The sequence below is a fragment of the Pan troglodytes genome, chromosome 17, assembly GCF_028858775.2.
Source record: "Pan troglodytes isolate AG18354 chromosome 17, NHGRI_mPanTro3-v2.0_pri, whole genome shotgun sequence".
Classification (NCBI taxonomy): Eukaryota; Metazoa; Chordata; class Mammalia; order Primates; family Hominidae; genus Pan; species Pan troglodytes.
In genome coordinates this window covers 33738075-33755537 of record NC_072415.2, presented here as the reverse complement: position 1 = coordinate 33755537, position 17463 = coordinate 33738075, and the positions used below count along the sequence as shown (strand labels likewise).

The window sequence follows — 17463 nt, the reverse complement described above, 5'->3', positions numbered from 1 at the left end:
ACTTGCTTCTTAGGGGTCATCTCAGAGATGCCCACTGCATGTGCCCAGACCCACAGCTCTGGGATCCTCCAGTTACAGAGGTCAGCAGCAAATCAGAGCCTTGTGGTAATGCCTTGGAAATACACAGGAAGAAAGAAAGAGGCTGAATAACTTGGGGAAGGCTAAACTTCTTAACTGCTCAGAGTAAGAGACTCTGTTTAGTAAAAGATGCATCTGCCTTATCCACTACCATGTCCTAGCACATAATGTAGTGTCTGGCACTAGCTGAGGCGTAATATTAGTATATGTTTGTTGAGTAAATGAATATATGAGTGAATGAATGAATTAATAATGTAGAAAGGATCCTCTTCCATCAGAGGACAAGAAAAGAGTGTTGTTGAAAGAGCCTCATCCAGGCAAATACAGACACAAAGTAGGCACTGTTTGTTTCTGTTAATTTCCAAAATGACACATTTTTAAAATTCTGTGAAAGAAAGGGAGCTAGCAGACATTCCTAGCTGATAATATTGCCATCCTTGGGTCATCAAAAATGACCAGCAAATGCTTTAAGACCATCTTGATGATTCATGGCTTCAATTACGATTCCAGGACTGGTTTACATAGCAACATAGTTAGCATCCTAACCCTATTTAGCACACTGAGCCTACCTCGAAGCTCAAATTTTGTAGAGAGAAATAGATGTCATACCAGGAAATCCGAATTATTGAAATTTGCAAGGCAAATGATTGCATGTTAGTACTTTTTTGGTATTTTATTTTTCATGTCTTTAATTTTTTAACATGTGAAGGAAAGAGAGAAAGAAAGAAGGAAGGAAAAGAAGGAAGCAGAAAGGAGAGAAATTATTTAATTTACAGAGGCATCATTTAATCCCTCTGAAAGGACTAAGAGGCTGAATGAGGGCCTTGGACTCATGGATGACAACAAGAGCCTGGAGAAACACAAGAAACAGCATTTTTCAAACACAGAAATTTGGTGAGATTGAGAGAGTTTAATTATTTAAAAAAATAAGTAAGTAAAATACATGAAAATTTTCCAGAGATAAAATTTATGCTTAAAAAATTCTCATGCTTCACAGTAGCAGTGATTTTGGGGACTTTTAGTTGCAAAGATTTTAGGACTTAAGAAATTTTAAAGCAGTTATTCTAATGATCCCAAACCAATGATCTTGACATGTGGGGTTGCCAATGCCATGATCACAGGTGGGTTAAATTAAAATAGCCTCCCCACCAAGGCCAGGCCCAAATAGGCCTATCACTGTCAAGATTTATTTATATTTATAAGGCTCTAGTTAATTTTGTACATGATAGGTGGGGAATATTTAGAATATTGGGTGGATACACGAAATTGATAAATAAATCATGAATTTAAAAAGTATTATCTGGGCCCGGCATGGTGGCTCATGCTTGTAATCCCAGCATTTTGGGAAGCTGAGACAGGAGGATCCCATAAGGACAGAAATTTGAGCCCAGCCTGGGAAACATAGCAAGACCTTGCCTCTAAAAAAAATACAAAAATTAGCTGGGCATGGTGGTGCACGCCTGTAATCTCAGCTACTTGGGAGGCTGAAGTAGGAGGATAGCTTAAGCCCAGGAGTTCAAAGCTACAGTGAGCTATGATTGTGCCACTGCACTCCAGCCTGGGCAACGGAGACCCCATCTCTATTAAAAATAATAATAGTAATAAAATAAAATAAATAAAAGGTATCATCTGCATTGACACTGAGATTCAAAAACAACATTTGCTTCTAGGGCTGCCCCACCTGGTCCCAGAGGTCATTTAAAGCTCCTGACTATCCCTGCCATTGCCCACTCCCCCTAATACCTTGCTTTAGCTTCTTTTGTGTCATCTTGGCTTCATTTAACAATTTATCACTGTTGGAACTCAGGGTTTTAGCTTTTCTTGGCAGATCTTCCTTTATCACTGTCTGAAAGCAAAGCATTTAACAGCCTTAAACAAATGCTATATGTTACGAAATATGGAATAAGATTTCTATCCTAGTCTGAAGCCCTTAATTTTAAGGATGAAGTTCAAAGGGGGAAGGAGTTATAACTAGATTGTTCCCTAAAAGAGTTAGGGCTCCAGGTAGCCCTAACACCTATGTGAATTATGTGGCTTGGGGAGGTGGGCCTATCTCTGGTGGCATACTGACAAATTATGTGACACTTGTTTTAGCTGCTCACTGTCATTCGTACAAAAACCTCTACAATAACAGAGGAGAGAACTTAGTTGTTTTCAGGCTTTCAAGCTTTGGGACAGAAAAGTCTTCACTCATTCAAGAAGGCCTGTCCCCCTGAACTCTGATATTTAATATTTTGTTCTTTATTTTCAGATATAGGAATTATCATATGGTGCATATAAGATCCCACAGGACTCCACAGACACACCGAGATGTAAGACCAAATGACCTGATGAAAATGCTGATCAAGTTGTTTGCAAAAATATCTCTTTTTGGCTAATGATCACAGCATAGAAGCACACCTGGTAAGATACAGGATATAATATTTGTTCAGGTTGAAAATTGACAATCAGTGTAATTTCTATCTGGTTTTACACATAGTTTTAAAACTGTGCTACAGACATGAAATAGTCAAATACAGAAATTACCCATATCTAGGGCAAGTTCTATTCTATACAACAAGTTCTGATTTAAAATAATGCCTTGTTTCTATTCCTTGGAGCCCACGGAAAGAAAATATAAAAATGAGCCATCTCCACAGCGAATGTGGAGAAGCTGCTGGTACAGGTGCCCACCTGGAGGGCAGATTCAGATGCACTGGCAGCCCTGTTGGCTGCGTCCTCGGCCGCTTTGATGGCATTGAGGATGTTCTCGTAGGCGGTGGCGGCATCCACAGCACAGCGCACCAGCTCATCCCCGCTGGCGTTTCTCTTGATCCTGGAAGACGGGGCAGGTTAGCCACTCCCCACAGCCTTCCTCTGCCAGCAGCTGACATCCCCCCAAACCTTTCCATTTCTTCTTTTTATTTTTTCTTTCTTTTTTTTTTTTAAGAAATGGAAAAAAACAAAATAAAATAAAGAGATGGCAGAGTCTCTCTCTGTCTGCCAGCTTTGACTGCAGTGGTGCCATCAACTTGAGCCCAGCCCCTTCCCATTTCATTTGGTAAGTGGATACCTGAGGTGATGGCCTCTGTAGCTGTGCCCAAAGGACGTGGCCAGGAATTAGTGCCCTTATTGCTGCTCTGCTTCTGACTTGGGCCTGGGGCATTGGCCTTGACCCCACCCTCCGCCCTCCACCCAGTTCTGGAGACCCAGCCAACCCAGGGGAGGGCCTTGCTTGTCTCAGGACAAGCTGCTGAGCTCAGCCCACGTGCCCTTCTGGTCTCCTGGGCCATGCACTCACTCTTCCAGCTGCTTTGCCAGCTCTTGTAAGGACTGTGCGTGCTTTTCTGCCTCCTCCACAAGGGATGTTTTGCCAGCAGATCTGGAAAGTTCTCTTACTTTGTCACTTAGTTCTTGTCTTGCTTCATTTAAACTGGCAGCTAATTTTTCATATTCCTATTTTTTCCAAATAAACAAAGACAGTATAAATTCAAGGAAAGAATATAGGTGCTGATTTCTCAAACTCTATCATACCTGATGTGTTTCTGGGGCAACAATGAGATGTTATATTTTCTAAGCCTATTTACCACACCAGTTAATCCTTGGTCACTTCAGACAGTAGCACTGGTAATATTTCCCCAAGGTTTACCACTATCTTGAACATTCTCATTATGGTGAGAAACCCTTTAGTAACCTTTACAAAAGCACAATGTTATCATCAATATAAAGTTGTAGTAAACCAAAGAACTTTTTTATGATTTAGAAATAGTTATTACAGAGTTACTGGGTGCAGCACACCAACATGGCACATGTATACATATGTAACTAACCTGCACGTTATGCACATGTACCCTAAAACTTAAAGTATAATAAAAAAAAGAAATAGTTATTATAAAAGACACTTTAAAATCCCCATTGAACTGCTAAGAAATTGTGTCAGTTTTGATCAAGTCTTAAATATCTTCTGTTAATAAATGCTTGTATGCTTGATATTTTAAAAATAGCATTATAATTTTTTTGTTGCTATCACAAAAGTGATTTGCTCATTGCGGACAAATTAGGTAATACATATGAACATAAGAAGACATGTCATTCATACTTCTTTTGCAAGAGAGAACTATTGTTAACATTTCAATATATTCTCTTCCATCTAAGAGACTATACTTTGAATAAACAAAAAAGTAGGTCAGCCCATTTCATTGTTTTCTCACAATATAATTAAAATGTTTTTAGATTTTTCTAGAGAACAACTATTTCCTCTACCTTCTGGCTTTTCTCCATCAGCTGCAGCGCAATGTTGGTTTGCAACAAAGATGAGTCTGCAGTGGTTAGATACTTGGTGAAATCACTCTGCAGGGAATTTATTTCTTTCACTTGTCTCTGGAGAAAATAAAAAAAAATTGCTTGAGCTCTATGATATATTATCAGAAGGCATAGACAAATTTATGGGACAATAGCATATAAGTAATTTCAAAGTCAGAATGCTTTCTTGAACCTGAACATTGTCTAGGCAATTACAAAGTGATAGGAAATCAGTTCTTTTTGTAGTGGAGGTATGTCACCATAGTTTCCTTAAATGATATGCCAATGAAACAATTGCTATCGCTGCTGAAGAAGGTTTCTACAGTAGGGGTCAACTTGCCCAATGAGATGGGTATATTATCAAAATCTGGTTTGTGAAACAGACCAAAAGATTTTATGTAAATAAACCATCACTAACCATCAGCCAGTACCAATGAGAACACAGCAGGCACTTGACCGAGAGGTCACACAGAACCTGAGAATGCCAGGCTGGAAGGCTGCCAGAGTTCAGAGGCCTATAAAGTTGGGTCTGCTCCCTTACCTTGGCATAATCAGCAACTTCACACAGACATGGTACTATCCAAAGAGGCTTTGGGAGCTAAGCATGGAGTCATCCACTAAGACATCATTTATTTTCATTTACCAACTTCCTCCTGTGTTGGGGTCTGCCCTGTGTTATTCAACTTTGATTTTACTGTTGTTTTGTAACCCTATAAAGCCGCTCATATTTTTGTTGTTTTTAATTTTTTTTTTTTGAGACAGGTCTCATTCTGTTGCCTAGGCTGAAGTGCAGTGGCTCGATAATGGCTCACTGCAGCCTTGCTCCCAACCCACCAGTGTGTTCAAGCGATCCTTCCACCTCAGCCTCCCGAGTAGCTGAGACTACAGGCTCATGCCACTATGACCAGCTAATTTTTAAAAAAAATTTTGTAGAGACAGGGTCTCACTACATTGCCGAGGCTGGTCTCAAACTCCTGGGCCCAAGCAATCCTCTTGCCTTGGCCTCTCAAAGTGTTAGGATTACAGGCATAAGCCATTGCACCTGGCCTCATTGTTTTAGCATACAATGTTCACTATTTAAAATATGAACTATAAGGCCGGGCATGGTGGCTCACACCTGTAATCCCATCACTTTGGGAGGCTGAGGCGAGTGGATCACCTGAGGTCAGGAGTTCGAGACCAGCCTAGCCAACATGGTGAAACCCCGTCTCTACTAAAAATACAAAAATTAGCCAGGCGTGGTGGCGCCAAATATATGTATATATGAACTGCAAAATCCAGAGCTCTAAATTCTGTCATTGCAGCTTCTGTAGGTGGCCTGTACTTTTATTTCCTATAAGGCAGATTATGGCTTAAAATGCCTTTGCTGGTGATTATGATAATTATGTTCATTAAAAAGTATACATATTTGACACAAAAAGTAAATTACCAAAAACATAATATATACTTTGAATTAATTATAGCAATATTAATTTCTCATCTATTTGGCAACATTATTCCTCCAACACTCTTTCAGCTGGGGATGCAGGTGAAGCAGTTTGCACTGCTTTGTCTGTGGTTTAAGTTCAGAATCTTTTCTGGTAGCTGAAGACTAGAAACAACTATGGTTTTGCACTTAACGCTTTGTTCCTGTCTGATCTGGGTCTGAGGTGGTATAATGAGATGTACAGACAGGTGCCTGGCTATGCCACTTTATTAATAATAAAGATCCCTGCTTCTCTCATCCTTATTAACGAAAGTGTGCAACTTCAAACTGTGAACTCACCTGAATGGCTCCCAAAGCTCTCTCGTTTTCTTGGTTCAAGCCATTTGCCTGCTTGGCTTGGGCAGCTGCCTCCTGCAGCCGAGCACGAAGGTCACTGAGTTTGGCTTCGTATTCATTTAAAGAATCCTGTATACTGTTAGCAAGCCCATTGTTCTCCCCCTGGTGGGTTTTCTGCCAGGTCCTTATCCGGTTCAGCACTGTAATACATCATCTCATGTTTTCTACTTGACAGATGAGCATACTGAAGCTGGGTTATAAAAACTACAAAGGGAGAATCGAGTTTCTACTCATTTCATGGTTTTCCTTGAACTTTGGAGGGGATGGGGAAGGAAACTCACACTGACACAGACCTGCTATGTGCACTGTACATGTTGCCTCATTTAACTTCCACAGGAAAACAATAAATTATCATTCTCATGTTTTAGATAAAGAGATGGAAGCCTTGAGAAATGAGAGGACTGACCCAAGGTTACATGGCCAGTTGGGCTTAGGACTTGAACTTGAGCTGGCTGCAGGGGGTAAAGTGCATGCGCCTTCCACTGTGAATACTGCCTACTTACAATTAAAAGCCAAGACTCATATTAAATTTGAACAATAAAAATTTAAGCAAGAAAACTGCTAGTATCTGTATATTAACCACTGATACATCATTTTATTAAAGAATAAATACCAGTATCTGTAAAAAGTATGCACTAAACTAATATTTCTCAGTTTTGAACTAACGAGGCATTTTCTCTAGTCAAAACCTTTTGATGTATTCTGTTAATTTCTAGTATATCCTTTTTTTGTTTTTGTAATACAAATTTGAACATCCCTAATCTAAAAAGCCAAAATCTGAAATGCTTCAAAATCTGACATTTTTGAGCAATGACATGATGCCACAAATAGAAAATTCCACATCTGACTTCATGTGACAGGTTGCAGTCAAAATGCAGTCAAAAGTTCGTTTCAGAGGCTGGGTGCGGTGGCTCACGCCTGTAATCTCAGCACACTGGGAGACCAAGGCAGGCGTATTGCTTGAGGTCAGGAGTTTGAGACCAGCCTGGCCAAAATGGTAAAACCCTGTCTCTACTAAAAATATAAAAATTAGCCAGGCATGGTGGCAGGCACCTGTAATCCCAGCTATTGCTCAGTCTGAGGCATGAGAATCGCTTGAACTCAGGAAGTGAAGGTTGCAGTGAGTTGAGATCACACCACTGCACTCCAGCCTGAGTAATGGAGTGAGACTCTGTCACATACACACACACACACACACACACATGCACACACACACAAAGTTCATTTCATGCACAGAATTATTAAAAATATTGTATAAAATTACCTTCGATATATGTGTATAAGATGTAAATGAAACATAAATAAATTTTATGTTTAGACTGGGGTCCCATCTCCAAGAGGTCTCATTAAGTCTATGCAAATATTCCAAAATCCAAAAAAATCAAAAATCTGAAATACATCTGGTCCCAAGCATTTTGGAAAGGGAAACTCAATCTGTAGTAGTGCTAATATCAATTTGTGATTCAAAAATTCAGTAGTGGTGAGGTGACCATTAATAATGATGTAATGAGAAAACTGGAAAGAGGTGAATAAGCATCAGAAAAATGCAGTTAAGAAGGAAAAAGAGGCAACCATATCTAACTTTTAGAAGAACTTTTTTTTTCTTTGCATGATGGTAAGCTGTTATATTCTACAGCCCGTTGGTAACCTGGGACTCCTGGGGGCTACCAATTTTCACCACGTGATGCTCTAACAGTAATATTCGCTGAAACCATGAGGCCTTCCACCTATAACGGGGAACTCTACATTGCACTCTGCACGTTGTGTTTCAAATCAATTAGAATGGACTGGATGCAAGAATTTGGGAGCATTCTTACAGAGCTGCGACTCCCTTTTATCAGCTTCTGCTTCTCTGAGGTGCTTTCCAAAGTTCCTGTTCCGCAGTTCCCTCATCATGCGCTGGGCTTCAGCCCACTCTCTGGAAAAGTCACCTGAAGGCACGTTGTTTCCCTCTCCATCTGTCCCAGAGATCTGCTTTAAAAGAACTAGGAAACATCAAGTGGTCTATTAGACTGGGAATTCTGGGCTCCAGTAGGCTACTTAAAAAAAAAAAAAGGCAGAAACTTCTATGGAGATTTTATATTAGTTTTTTAGTATCACTATGGGATTCTTTTCATAATGTTGAAATCTTAAAGGGAATTCTTTTAGTGTACAATGAAGGTTATGTAACCAAAAAAATGTAATTGGGCTTAATAACTCTTCTTACTGTGCACATTCCGTATGACATTTTTAATCTTCACATCCAGTTCTTCTGCACTTTGTGTTGCCCGATTAACATTGTTGTTTAATGTTTGTGCTTTTCTGGAATTTACTTGAGCCTATATGAAAAATAAATTGATTAGCAGCAAATTAAGTCAATGAGGAAAAATAAAAATACTTTGAAAGCAAAAAAACCCCAAAGTTAAATGGACCTAACACATTACCTTTTCTTGCAAAGTCTCAAATTCTTGATTCAAATCAGTCAGTTCTCTTTCCAGGCCTTCTATTTTTGATCCATGATTTGAAATGGCAGAACGGTAGTTGAGCAACTGATTCTGGAAACAAAACACAAATGAATGTCACTTTACAGTATAAAGACTAAGTCCTATCAACCTGGTCAACAGGGTTATAAATGAAGAATCATTTGGCAAGACCATTGTCAGTTCCACACACACACAAATGTGGTTCTTGGAAATAGGTTACATAAGGAATCTATTTTCTGATGTACATTGTGATATGGCTCTAAAATAAAGTAGCAAATGTGACAAATGTGAAGAGATAAGAGCTACTTCACTTGAATTAATGACCTAACCTTATAGAAATGAGGGTGATACTACTTATCTGATTAATTAATTTCCAGATTCTATAATAAATACAGTTTTTTAAAACCTGCAGTTAACCTGACAACACTAAAAGCAGTGCATATGGCTACTTGAATGAAGGAACCATTAAGAATCTATTCAAAGAATCTCGTCCAACAGAACCACAGGGAACTCAGAGCTCTTGTAGCTGAACAGCCTCATATTGCAACTGAGAAAATGGAAGCCCAAAGAAGTCGGGTGACTTGTCCACGGTTGTATAGCTCATCGGTGATTGCTTCAGGACCATAATCCGGGTCCCTTGCCCTTTTTTTAGGCTAAATTGCCTCATTACTCTTAGACCCTTAGACACTACTGCACATAATATCTAGAATGGTGATTATTTTCAATTTTTTGGAAAAAGTATTAATATATTGAAAAAGTTTATAGGAAAAAATGATATTATTACCTCAATATGTATGTCAGAACCAGTGTTGGGTAAAAGAATACAGGCTTTAAATAAAGCCTAGGTCCAAACCCTTAGTCTGCCACATGATAGATGAGCCTCACTAAGCCTTGCTCTTCCATTAGTAAATTGGGGATTATTGTATTTAGCTGCAGGGTTGGTTTTGGTGATAAACGAGCTAATGTATTGTAAAATGTCATGTACATATGAGCATTCAAAAATGTTACTTCCTTTCTTATACGTAATCTTTCTTAATTTTCGCATGTTTGTGTGATACGGCAAGAAGATAGCTCTATTTTAACTTTACTTTGGGGAAAGGGAGGCAAGTCATTATATAGATTGTCAGCAGAACACCTGGATAAGAAGTGGAGTGGGTAAAGCATGGTCTTTAGAATTTGATCTTGATTTGAATTCTTCCAGAACCACCATGATTTTAGGCAAGTTGCTCAGCTTCTCCATGCCTGTTTAATGAGAACAACACTAGGTTCCTCATGAGAAGGTTGTGAGACTTGAGTAAAGCCCTTAGCACAGGGTGTGGCAAACAGCGTGTGTGCAGAATGGTGAAGGCTGCAGGGCCATGTTGATGAAATCCAAGCAAGCCAGTGGCTTCCTTTTTTTTCCCCTCAAGACATAAATGCTTTTCCCTCCTCTTCTCCATATTAAGCCTATAAACCTTGGACTAAAGTTATCTAAAAGGATAGGAAAGAGTCATTTTTCTAGAATAATCTTTTGCTATATATACTCAGCTATAGTCACTAGAATCAGCCCTCAACCCAAAAGTACTTATTAAACTTTCCCCAAAGCCTTGTTCACTGTGTCTAGACTAGAGCTGATCTCATCTACTGAATTCTTTTACTTCAATGAGTGTATTTTTTCATTCCCATGATTTTTAATTGGGTCTTTTCCTATCTACCTCTTCTTGTTTGATTTCTGGAGGTTTCCCCCTCAAATTTCCTAATTTCTTGTTCCTTCTATTGGGTGTCATTCTGCAAAGTCATTTTCAGATTGTCCTCTTGTTTTCATTTTATCCGAAGTGAACTCATCTCTTGACTGTTGCTTCTGTTGGGTGTCTTTCTTATTACTTCTCTGCTAACAATGTTTGCAGGCTCATTCTGGGTGGGAGTTCCCCTTTCTTTGTGCTCTCTGGGCCCTGTCTAGTGCTCTTATGCTTATCACCACCCCTACTCGAACCTCCAACCCACGGTCTAGGACCAGGTCTTACTTTGGCAGTTTAGGATTTATATACCATAGTGGCGTTGAGAGGATGTAACATTCCAGCATAGATCCAGGTCTGTAGATTTGTCCTGCCCCTGTAAGCTTTGCTAGGCTCTCATATGGCCATCACCCAACGATGAGCATTGGGCAGCTTCCAGGCTGCTTTTTAGCCCCCATTCATGGGCATAGCATCCCCTATTTCCCCTCAGGGAAATAGGTTCTATTACTTCTTAGGATACCCTCTCAGCCACATTCCATCTAAGTATACATACAGCATTCATCCAAATGGACCACATTCTGAGCAATGAAACAAACCTCAACACATTTAAAAGGATTGAAATCATGGAAAGCGTGTTCTCTGACCATGAAAGAGTTAAATTAGAAACCAGTAACACAAAGTTATCTGGAAAATCCCCCAATTTGGATATTAAACAACACATTTCTTTTTTGTTTTTGTTTTTTGTTTTTGCTTTTGTTTTTTGAGATGGAGTCTCGCTGTGTCACCCAGGCTGGGGTGCAGTGGCACCATCTCAGCTCACTGCAACCTCTGCCTCTGGGGTTCATTCAAGTGATTCTCCTGCCTCAGCCTCCCAAGTAGCTGAGACTACAGGCATGTGCCATCATGCCTGGCTAATTTTTGTATTTTTAGTAGAGTTGGAGTTTCACCATGTTGGCCAGGCTGGTCTCCAAGTCCTGGGCTCAAGTGATCTACCCGCCTCGGCCTCCCAAAGCGCTGGGATTACAGGCATGAGCCACCATGCCTGGTCAACACATTTCTAAATAACACTTGGGTTACAGATACGTCACAAGGAAAATCAGAAAATCCATTGAACTGAATGAGAATGAAAACATAACATTGCAAGGTGTGTAGGATACAGCTAAAGCAGTGCTTAGTGATAAAACTGATAGGATTATATGCCTATGTTAGAATCAAGAAAGATTTTGAATCAGTAAAATAAGCTTAGGAAACCAGAAAATGAATAGCAAGTTTCACCCAAAGCAAGCACAAGGAAGGAAAAAAAAAGGATAAGAACAGAAATCAATGAAATTGAAAATAGAAAAACAATGCATAAAATCAATGAAATAAAAGGATCAACAACATTGGTAATACTCTAGCCTAAATAAGAGAAAGAGATAAGTCATAAATTATCATTATCAGAAAATGAATAAGAAGGCATCTTTATAGACTTTGCAGATGTATAAAGGATAATAAGGGAACATTATGAACAATTTTATGTCAATATATTTGGTAATTTAGATGAAATTGACATATTATTTGAAAGGTGCAAATGACCAAGTATCACTCAAGAAGAAACACATAGCCCAAATACTGTAGTCTCATACCTATTCTTTGAAAATTAAATTCATGGCTTATTTTCAAAAACCACAACTTCCAACAAAGAAAATTCCAGGCTCACATGGCTTCACTGGAAAAATTCTATCCAACATTTAAAGAAGAGTTAATACCAATTTAACACAAACCTGTGTTTGAGTCTTCTGAATGCAAGATACTGAAATAAAGGCTCGATGAGAAAAACTCCCCTGGAAATGTTCAGTAAGTATTGTTCACCCAGATGTGCTAGTTTTGTGTGTTCACAAAAATGATTTTCCACCAGGAAAACTCTTATCTTCATTTGGATCAGAGGAAGGAGGACAACCCCTGAGCCTTTCCAGGAGTCAACCTTTCCCTTCCTGCTTAGGGAGAATCCACTCCCGCAGCATCTCCTCCCCACGTGTCTACTCTCGGCCGCAGGGGATTTACCCTCAGGTCCTTGGCCTGGGTCTCCATGTGCCTCATCTGCTCCAGAAGCCCTGCGCTGGCACTCAGGCCCTGCAGCTGAGACTTGACCAGGCGGAGCTGCTCGCCCATGGTGGCCAGGTCGTTCAGGAGGGTCATCACACAGCTGTCGCAATCTGTAGGGGCCACAATCAAAGGCAAATGTGCTGTGGGGGGAGCCGTGGGACTGCGAAAAGACCACAAGTGCTATGCAGCCCAGTTGGCATGCACGCAGATCATCACGGGTGACAACCACAGCCCTGGCCTTCTCAGGGATGGATGTGGATTCTGAAAAAGGGAGAGCCCTGTGCACAGGGAGCATTTTAGAAATGGAGATTCCATGCAACTGGTTGCTTACTTTACACATAAGGAAAATAATAATAGCCTTCATCTATGGGATGCTTGCAATTTACCAAGCATTGTGATAAGACATTTACAAGCATTTCCTATATCCCTATAAGGTAGGTCTAGTTATCATGTTAACTTAGCAAATGATGAAACTGAGGCTTGGAGAAGCAGGGTCCCCTGCTGAAGGTCATACAGAGAGAAGCTGATTTGACCCTAAGTAGTCCTTCCACCTCCTCCCACCCTTACTTTCCCAGACTGGAAACTGCATGACCCAGCATGGTGCTCACATATCTTAAACCAAACCCCACAACTTGGAAAGGAGGAGGAGGGGCTTTCTTTTCTCACCATCACATTCTTCTGCAGGGCTGCTATCTTTGGGTTCTTGGTTTATGCAGTCTAAAATCAGAAAATAACCAAAGAAGACATAGTTATTAAACTTACTTTTCATCTGCTCTTTAACTTGGTTTTCAGAAAAGCTAGTTTTGCAAAGTTTTATTAGTTTGGTGCAAAAGTAATTGTGGTTTTCGCCATTTTAAGTAATGGCAAAACCCACAATTACTTTTGCACCAACCTAGTAGACACCCAACTACCCAGCATCGCTAGCTCTTCCTTTTCCCTCCCTCACCCATGCCAGTGCCCAGGAAGCCTTCTCATCTCCCAGCAGACTCACTGCAGGAACTGCTTTTGTGGCCTCCCTGTTATATATTCAATTCCTTCACTACAAAGGTCAACTCTATAAAGGGCCATGTTTTCTTATCAAATCAAACGTCTCGATCATTCGCATTAGGGCTTTCTTCATTGGAGAGCCTCTTGTATGTTCATGCTGCTTCTGGCATCATTCAAGAACATTGTGCAAACATTCACTGAGCACCTTTGAGCATTTACAGTGTGACAGAGCCCCATGCTAGCTGCTGGAAATACAAAGATATCAAGACAAAATCCCTGCTGCTCTGTGACTTAACAGTCCCATGAAACACGGGGGGCAGACAAGTTACAAAACAGTGTGACAGATGTGGTGATAGTGATGGGCATACAACGTCAGTGGGCCCACACCACCAACTACAGCACATATAAGCTGAGTTTTTGTTTTTGTTTTTTTTGGCTGGTGGGGAGGGGGGAGTCTCACTCTCTCACCCAGGTTGGACTGCAGTGGTGTGATGTCAGCTCACTGCAATCTCTGCCTCCCAGATTCAACCGATTCTCCTGCCTCAGCCTCCCAAGTAGCTGGGACTACAGGCGCCCACCACCATGCCTGGCTAATTTTTGTATTTTTAGTAGAGACGGGGTTTCACCATATTGGCCGGGCTGGATAAGCTGAGTTTTGAGGTTCTCAGCTACAGTAAAGCCTGCTGGTCAACCCTGGGCATGCTTGACCCCTTCCACATGTACTGTTTTCCCCATGCCATGCATTCTGACATTCACATGTCCTCTCACTTCCCCCTGAACAAACTATCTACCTTCACAACAGCAAAACTCTATGCTTAACATTTTCCTGGACAAGCTACAAGAGGCTTTCACATCTATTATTCTCACCAGCCAATAATATTCCACACTTTGTGTGTATATACAGACATTTTAAACCACATTTACTTTTTTAATTGTAAAAAATAATATAAATTAATTATGGAAAATATGGGGAAGTCAGAAAAATGAGATAAAAGCATCATCCTTGATCCTGCCACTCAAAGACAATGTTCCCTTTATAAATATTTATATACATTTTAATTTATTATATATAATCATGGGTTCCTTTTTAAAAAAAAGCCTTACTTGCTTTTTTTTTTTTTTTTTTTGAGACAGAGTTTCGCTCTTGTCGCCCAAGCTGGAGTGCAGTGGTGCTATCTCAGCTCACTGCAACCTCTGCCTCCTGGGTTCAAGTGATTCTCCTGCCTCAGCCTCCCGAGTAGCTGAGATTACAGGCATCTGCCACCACACCCAGCTAATTTTTGTATTTTTAGTAGAGACGGGGTTTCCCCATGTTGGCCAGGCTGGTCTCAAACTTCTGACCTCAGGTGATCCACCCACCTCAGCCTCCCAAAGTGCTGGGATTACAGGCATGAGCCACCATGCCCGGCCATTTGCTCTTATATGTATATATTGTGATACTTCTATTTCCTCAGTTAGCCTGTAAATGGCTTCTGGCCAGCAAGCATGGTCTTGTTTCCTTGACAATTTTCAACAGCAGCCTGAATAGTTTATGGGGGACTAGGCTTCTCTGGATGATTGATTTATTAGTGGAATTTTCCTAACAAGCTTGCATTTTGACCACCAAGGAATGTGTCCCTTATTAGTTGAAGAAAAAAAAAAAGAACAAAAAACAACAACAAAACTCTAACAGGAATAAGCAAGTCTCATACATAAGCATTTTCTTCCATTTTGGGAACAAATAGTTACTATCCTCATTTCATGTTGCTGATTTTTGTTACTGGCGTGGGGGAAATGAGGGTTGCAGAGGCATTAGTCTGGTGAGTAAGCTGTGTGTGATGTTGAAGCTTCTTGAATACCTCCAGTGACAGGAGAAATTGCCTCCTTTTAAAGCAATCTGTTTCATCTTTAAGCATTAGACACTTCTTCCTTAGAATCATTTAAAATAGAGCTTCCTCTTGCTTCTACTCTTTGCTCTAAGTTCTGTCCCTTATGTCTCAGAGAACAAGACCAACCCTTTCCCACACGCCAGCCTAACAAACATGTCCTTTCCAGCTCTTCCTTTCACTGCCCTGGTCAATCCTTCCTCGTGTGACACAGTTCCACATCCCTTCAGAGTCTTACTCTCTTTCTGAACAACTATAGCTCTTCTATTGTCTTCTAAAGATGTAACTAACTCTCACGTGAGGACTTGCATGAGCAGTGTGCCATGGACCCCGGCTTTAGACAATGGAACTCAGTGAAAACAGTACGAGCTATCTTAGGGGCCACACCACACTCTAACCTACCCTGCACTGACTGCTGATGACAACCTTAAGCTTTTTTACACCTCCTGCTACTAAGCCAGTTACCACTTATCATATAGCTAAAGGTTTATTTATTTTTTCCACTCAACTACAGGACCACACCCTTATCCTTAACATCATTTTGTCTGGTTGAATTGGCCCATCATTCTAGACTGTTGAGGCCCTTCTGAATTCTTAATGTCATGGGAGGCACTTACTATTGGAGAAGACCAGGGAATTTCACCCCAAAATATGGCACCCTGGTGGGCTGATTATTTTAAAATGAAGGCCCTTGGAGACCAGCAGATGCCGGAAAAAACTTTACTCTGATACCCACTTATCTTCCCAACATTCAGACTTGCCAAAAATGAAAACAAACTACTTCTGGTTTCCTCCATGAGTTTTCATTAATTTAACTCGTATTTCAGGGAGAAAGATTGAAGTCTGTCAACACACCTGGACAGACTCTTGTCACAAACCATTGTCTGTTCTGTGGGCCCAAAAGATTTTGTCCCAGGCCTCACTATATGTTCTCTGAGTCCACTGAGTCAGCCTAAAAATCATTTACCATTCCCCTTAAAATCATCCACATTTCCGCATCTCTCTTTCCCCTAAGAAGAAGGGTACATAAGCATCTGTGCCCCACTGGGTTATTGGGTAATCATTGTCCTGTGATTCTCCTGTGTTACACACATTAAAATAAAATTGTGTATGCCTTTTCTCCTATTAATCTGCCTTTTGTCCACTGATTTTCTGTAAACCTTCTGTAGGTGAAGGGGAAGTTTTCCCTTGGTCCCTTTACTGTTCTTCCCAACTTTGTGTCATCTGATAAATGGGTAGGCATGCTTTCTATATTTCCATCCAAATAAAAAATGTGGAGCCAAGGATGAAGTCCTGAGGCATGACAATAAATACCCCATTCTAGACTGGCATTAATCCATTTACTCTGCATTCCTTTGGGGATAGTCACTTGACCAGCTGGAATCCACATATCCAGGGTTTAGTTCTTCAACTTGTCCATAAATATAAGATGAAAGATTTTATCTAAGTGTTTGGTGTCACACTACATCAATAGCATTTTCCTGATTAATCCTATTAATATTCTGTCAAAGAAGGAAGAGGATAGTCTTCCTTTTTATTCCAAGTTGCTCCTAATAAACCATACTAACTCCTGCTAATTATCTTTTTCTTGGTGTATAAAATCCACCCCAATTACCCACCCACATTCCAGAACATGTACTGCTGTAAGATAAAGAGTATTTCAATTTCTTCAGACACACACGGGAAAGCTGATGAGACAATAACCCTACAATATCAAAGGGAGATCTCAGCAAAATCACCAAAGTAGGATCTGAAGTTATTTTGGTTAAAATTAGGTAAGTTTTAAAAACAATTCACTTTAAAAAAAAAAAAAAGTGCATTGAAACAGGTTATTCACCAAAGCTGAAAATACTATCTAAGCATTCCCAGGTTTGTCAAAACAAGGGGACAGCTTGCTGGCTGGAATTGTGTATTATGCATCCTGGGGACAGCTTGCTGGCTGGAATTGCGTACTATGCATCCTGCAGATGTGTGCTTGGGTTCTTAGGCTGTTAAGTTATACCAGCTTTATAAATGCAAGTTAGCAGGGGTGTGGGTCGGCCTTACCTCCAGTCAGGGGATGACAGCTGCCCAGCTGGCCATTGCTGTTACAACTGCATGGTTGGCAGCTACCTCCGAATTTCTGGGGATTCCCGAAATATCCCGGTGCACACCTACACAAAATATAG

General features: G+C 40.4%; 1 protein-coding gene across 13 annotated transcripts in view; it reads right to left on the bottom strand.

Moving 5' to 3' along the window:
* LAMA3 (laminin subunit alpha 3) overlaps window positions 1-17463 on the bottom strand; it is a 267407-nt gene that overhangs the window by 47562 nt on the left and 202382 nt on the right. For all 13 annotated transcript variants that reach the window (XM_009433807.5, XM_054672139.2, XM_001156417.6 and 10 more), the window contains 11 exons: window positions 17342-17448; window positions 13110-13160; window positions 12402-12553; window positions 8605-8715; window positions 8388-8499; window positions 7999-8166; window positions 6125-6321; window positions 4321-4437; window positions 3359-3513; window positions 2752-2893; window positions 1822-1924 (listed from right to left, as the gene is read on the bottom strand). In XM_009433807.5, the coding sequence (XP_009432082.3) occupies window positions 1822-1924; window positions 2752-2893; window positions 3359-3513; window positions 4321-4437; window positions 6125-6321; window positions 7999-8166; window positions 8388-8499; window positions 8605-8715; window positions 12402-12553; window positions 13110-13160; window positions 17342-17448 (1415 nt within the window). The remainder of the gene's footprint in view (window positions 1-1821; window positions 1925-2751; window positions 2894-3358; window positions 3514-4320; window positions 4438-6124; window positions 6322-7998; window positions 8167-8387; window positions 8500-8604; window positions 8716-12401; window positions 12554-13109; window positions 13161-17341; window positions 17449-17463) is intronic.